This window comes from Mus musculus, chromosome 8 (assembly GCF_000001635.26).
Source record: "Mus musculus strain C57BL/6J chromosome 8, GRCm38.p6 C57BL/6J".
Classification (NCBI taxonomy): domain Eukaryota; kingdom Metazoa; phylum Chordata; class Mammalia; order Rodentia; family Muridae; genus Mus; species Mus musculus.
In genome coordinates this window covers 78,432,650-78,437,180 of record NC_000074.6, presented here as the reverse complement: position 1 = coordinate 78,437,180, position 4,531 = coordinate 78,432,650, and the positions used below count along the sequence as shown (strand labels likewise).

At 51.4% G+C, this 4,531-nt stretch overlaps 1 protein-coding gene across 1 annotated transcript; it reads left to right on the top strand.

Annotated features, from left to right (window-relative positions):
* The first annotated feature begins 533 nt into the window (after positions 1-533).
* On the top strand, positions 534-4,172 carry Pou4f2 (POU domain, class 4, transcription factor 2). Its single transcript, NM_138944.3, has 2 exons — positions 534-1,070; positions 1,503-4,172. Exons 1-2 carry the CDS (start codon positions 777-779, stop codon positions 2,442-2,444), a joined length of 1,236 nt encoding a protein of 411 aa, NP_620394.2. The 5' UTR covers positions 534-776; the 3' UTR covers positions 2,445-4,172.
* The last annotated feature ends 359 nt before the right edge of the window (positions 4,173-4,531 follow it).

The following is a 4,531-nucleotide window of genomic DNA, read 5'->3' as shown; positions in this document are numbered from 1 at the left end:
ACGGGAGGGGAGGGCCCCTGAAACTTAGTGGTAAGCAGAGGGCAGGAGAGCAGGTGGCCAGGTAAGGTGCACCTCACAGTTCAGGGCTAGTCGCTTCCAAGATTGGCTTGGAACGCAACTTTTAGGGGGAGTTTTTTTTTTTTTTTTCCCGAGGGAGGCGGGAAGATCTGGAGACTGTCATTTAGGTGACTGGCACTGCCGGGTGGGGGTGGCCCGAAGCACCGACCTGGCTAGTTGGGTGGGGTTGAGCTGGGGCGCGATTAGAATCAGGAGTTGCAGGCGCGGCGTAGGAGTGGTAACAGCAGAGCGCCTGCCGGGGCAGGGAAGGCTGCGGGTCCCGTGGCAGAGAGAGAGGGGCGGGTGCAGGGAGAACTGAAAGGACCGGAGCCTGCGGGGAGCCAGGGCGGGGAGAAACCCACCCAGAGCAGTGCGTCCTGGCAGGAGAGGGCGGGGGAGGGAAGGAGGGGGAGGGCGGGCGGGGGTCAGGCGCGGGAAGAGGGGACTATAACTCCACCGCCTCGATGAGCTGGGGCACTTTGGGGTGCTGAGGTCTGAAGCCAGAGCCACCCGGAGCAGGGCAACCTCTCGGGCAGACCTAGCGGGAGACACAGGAGCGGAGCTAGCGGCCACACTGGGAGAACCGGGCCTGGAAGCAGTGGCGGCTGAGCACAACTTTGCAGTGTTGTTCCCTCTGCTGCTCCGGCCGGGTACTTCTCCGGAGGGTCGGGTAGCTGGGACCGGAGTGCGCCAGCGACGAGCGCGCCGCGCAAGGAAAGATGATGATGATGTCCCTGAACAGCAAGCAGGCGTTCAGCATGCCTCACGCAGGCAGCCTGCACGTGGAGCCCAAGTACTCGGCGCTACACAGTGCCTCCCCGGGCTCCTCTGCGCCCGCGGCGCCCTCGGCCAGTTCCCCTAGCAGCTCCAGCAACGCTGGCGGCGGCGGCGGTGGCGGCGGAGGCGGAGGCGGCGGCGGCCGGAGCAGCAGTTCCAGCAGCAGTGGCAGCGGCGGCAGCGGCGGCGGCGGGGGCTCGGAGGCGATGCGGAGAGCTTGTCTTCCAACCCCACCGGTGCGTATGTCTGCATAATCACCGCTTAAAGGCACATTTTGACAGCCTCCTTTATCTGCTTGATGTTTTTTTCATGTCTGCACAGCAAATCACCCCACACCTCCAACCAATCCCCCCTCTCTTAAGTATTCAACGGGTCTTGCCTTTCATATTAATTTTTATGACCTGGGATGCTGCCTGTGCGCGTGTTGTGTTGTGTTGTGTTGTGTTGTCTGTGGCTCACTTTTCCTCCCCCTGCACATTGGCTTCTCGCGCAGGCTTCCCCTCTCTTCTCGCTGCCGAGTTTCAGGATCACTGTCATTATTATTATTTTAACGTTCTGGGAATGCTGTAGGCACGGTGGCGGTGGCGAGCCCTGGGCCGGGGGCTTCCGGAGAGAGCGCTCACAATTCCCTGCTGAGCGTAATGTGTGCCTTCTACTTACAATTGCAGAGCAATATATTCGGCGGGCTGGATGAGAGTCTGCTGGCCCGTGCCGAGGCTCTGGCCGCCGTGGACATCGTCTCCCAGAGTAAGAGCCACCACCACCATCCGCCCCACCACAGCCCCTTCAAGCCGGACGCCACTTACCACACCATGAACACCATCCCGTGCACGTCGGCAGCCTCCTCTTCTTCTGTGCCCATCTCGCACCCGTCCGCTCTGGCTGGCACCCATCACCACCACCACCACCACCATCACCACCATCACCAGCCGCACCAGGCGCTGGAGGGCGAGCTGCTTGAGCACCTAAGCCCCGGGCTGGCCCTGGGAGCTATGGCGGGCCCCGACGGCACGGTGGTGTCCACTCCGGCTCACGCACCACACATGGCCACCATGAACCCCATGCACCAAGCAGCCCTGAGCATGGCCCACGCACATGGGCTGCCCTCGCACATGGGCTGCATGAGCGACGTGGATGCAGACCCGCGGGACCTGGAGGCGTTCGCCGAGCGTTTCAAGCAGCGACGCATCAAGCTGGGAGTGACCCAGGCAGATGTGGGCTCGGCGCTGGCCAACCTCAAGATCCCGGGCGTGGGCTCGCTCAGCCAGAGCACCATCTGCAGGTTTGAGTCTCTCACGCTGTCACACAACAACATGATCGCGCTCAAGCCCATCCTGCAGGCGTGGCTGGAGGAAGCTGAGAAATCCCACCGCGAGAAGCTCACTAAGCCGGAGCTCTTCAATGGCGCGGAGAAGAAGCGCAAGCGCACGTCCATCGCGGCGCCGGAGAAGCGCTCTCTGGAAGCCTACTTCGCCATCCAGCCAAGGCCCTCCTCGGAGAAGATCGCGGCCATCGCCGAAAAGCTGGATCTCAAGAAAAATGTGGTGCGCGTCTGGTTCTGCAACCAGAGGCAGAAACAGAAGAGAATGAAATACTCTGCCGGCATTTAGGGACCCTTCTCCAGGGATGGCCCTTTCCCTTCGCCCTCTTTTTTTCTAACCCCCTTCTTGTCTCTTCTGCCTCTTTCCTTTCTACTTTGGCTATCAGAAAACAATTCCGGTAAATGTGAACCCAGACCAAGCCAGGAGCAAAGAAGCAAGCAGCTGAGCCCAAATCAGAGAGATTGTGAACCGGTTTCGCAGTGAAGAAAAACCAAAACCACAAACAACACAACACGAAAAGGAATTTGTCAAGTTGTAGCAGAGCTGTCCCCTTTAACTGCACCTGGGCTGCTCGGCTTCATCAGAGAAAGCGAGGAGCTGACTGTCAACAGGAAGGTAGAGGGACAAGCTTTTGAAAACCCTGCAAGAATGAGCAAGTAAGATTTGTTTTTGTTCTTACAGACGTCACCTTGTTCATGTTTAAAAGTACACTTTGCAGCTATTTTTCAGAAATAGAAATTGATTCAGGACTGAAACTCGAAGCTAGAGTTGATGCTTAATGTGATATGATAGAGACATCTCTAAAGTATTTTGAATTAAAAAAAGATGGCAGATTTTCTGCATTTACACTGTATATTATATATATATTTTTACTGTGGTTCTTATCGCTTTCTTCCTTCTCTGAAGTGTTAACACTTATGGAAGGAGTTGCGCCTGCTGTGTTCACTGATCTTGACAGCTATTATTAGATTATTGCCGTACAACCCTCTGTAAATTATTAATTTATCTCTCTGGCAACTTAATTTTGTGCACATCCTAATTAATTAAACTTCTTTAGTCTGAAAAATAAAACCGGCGGATACGTATAGCTAGTGATGCTCAAAACATTTTTCTTTTTTTCTTTTTGGTCCTGGATTTTTACAGCTTCCCACTTAGACTGTGTTCGCTTTGGCCTAGTTGTATATTCTCACTTTGAATGAAGATTGTTTCTTCCCTTTGTTTTTGACTGGTAGTGATCTAATTTGTGAGCTGACACTTTATAATTGATGTCTTAACCGTGTAGACCAGATTCACTGTCCGAAGTCTTGTTTACTTCCTTACATATTTAATGGGGATTCCCATATTGTCCCCGCGGCACACGTGCTCTCTCACTCACCTTACATGCCTACACACAAACACACATACACATCTCTAACAGAAGAGAAGAAGCAGCTGGAGGTACCAACGATGAGCAGTGTATACTTTCCCAGCCTTAGGTGCAGTCTCCACTTGGTGCTTACTCTGCTGGATTCTAAGATTTCACCAAGGTATTTCCATCTCCCAGTTTTCGATTGCTTTGTTGCTACATTTTGACCTTTATAGGGGTCCTTCATTTTTTCCTTTTAGGAGGTTTGTTTGTAGGGGGAAAAATTTGGAACTATAAGAAAGACAGTGCACTGCTTGTAAATTCACAGTGTTTGGTAGAATCCTTTTGGAGCACACACACAAATAGGTACAAAGTGACTGGTACCTTATCTATTGTAAATATTTCATTCAAAATGATGCACATATGAATATATTCTTACAGAATTTGCTGTAATTGCTGATCCATTTGAGGCTCTCCAAAGTTCTGAGTTCTGTATATGACCTCGTTTCTTGTTTTTGTTAATGGGTTATTTACTATAGTAATGTATTAAGTTATTTTGAGTGTTGTTTCATTGTCTTTCATTGAAGAGATGATTTTAATGTTTTACTGGCAAAGTATGCTGCTTTTTTCATTAAAATATGCTATTAATATTAAATGACTTTTAAAACGTGATGCAGTTTTTAATCATTTATGTGGGAATTATTTTGGTGCTGATTCTTTTAAAAGACAGGAACACAGAGAGTGGCCGCTATTAAAACACGGCTTGGACTTTGTAAGAGGCAACTCCCTGGGAAAGGATAAAAGAACAAGAGGATTTATAATATCACGTTAATGGCCAGGGCTCATCTCACAGGGCGCTTTGCTTTTTAGCTTAGATGAAATCATGGTGTCTGGCTCCATATAGCTCCTCTGGAGTCCTTTCTCCAGACTTGAAATAATTCTGTAAAGAGAATCTTACAAAGCCAAGGTCAGATGGAAACTATTTCAGCCACTCCTTCCCATCTCCTATGGGGCAAAGGAAGAAAGGGAC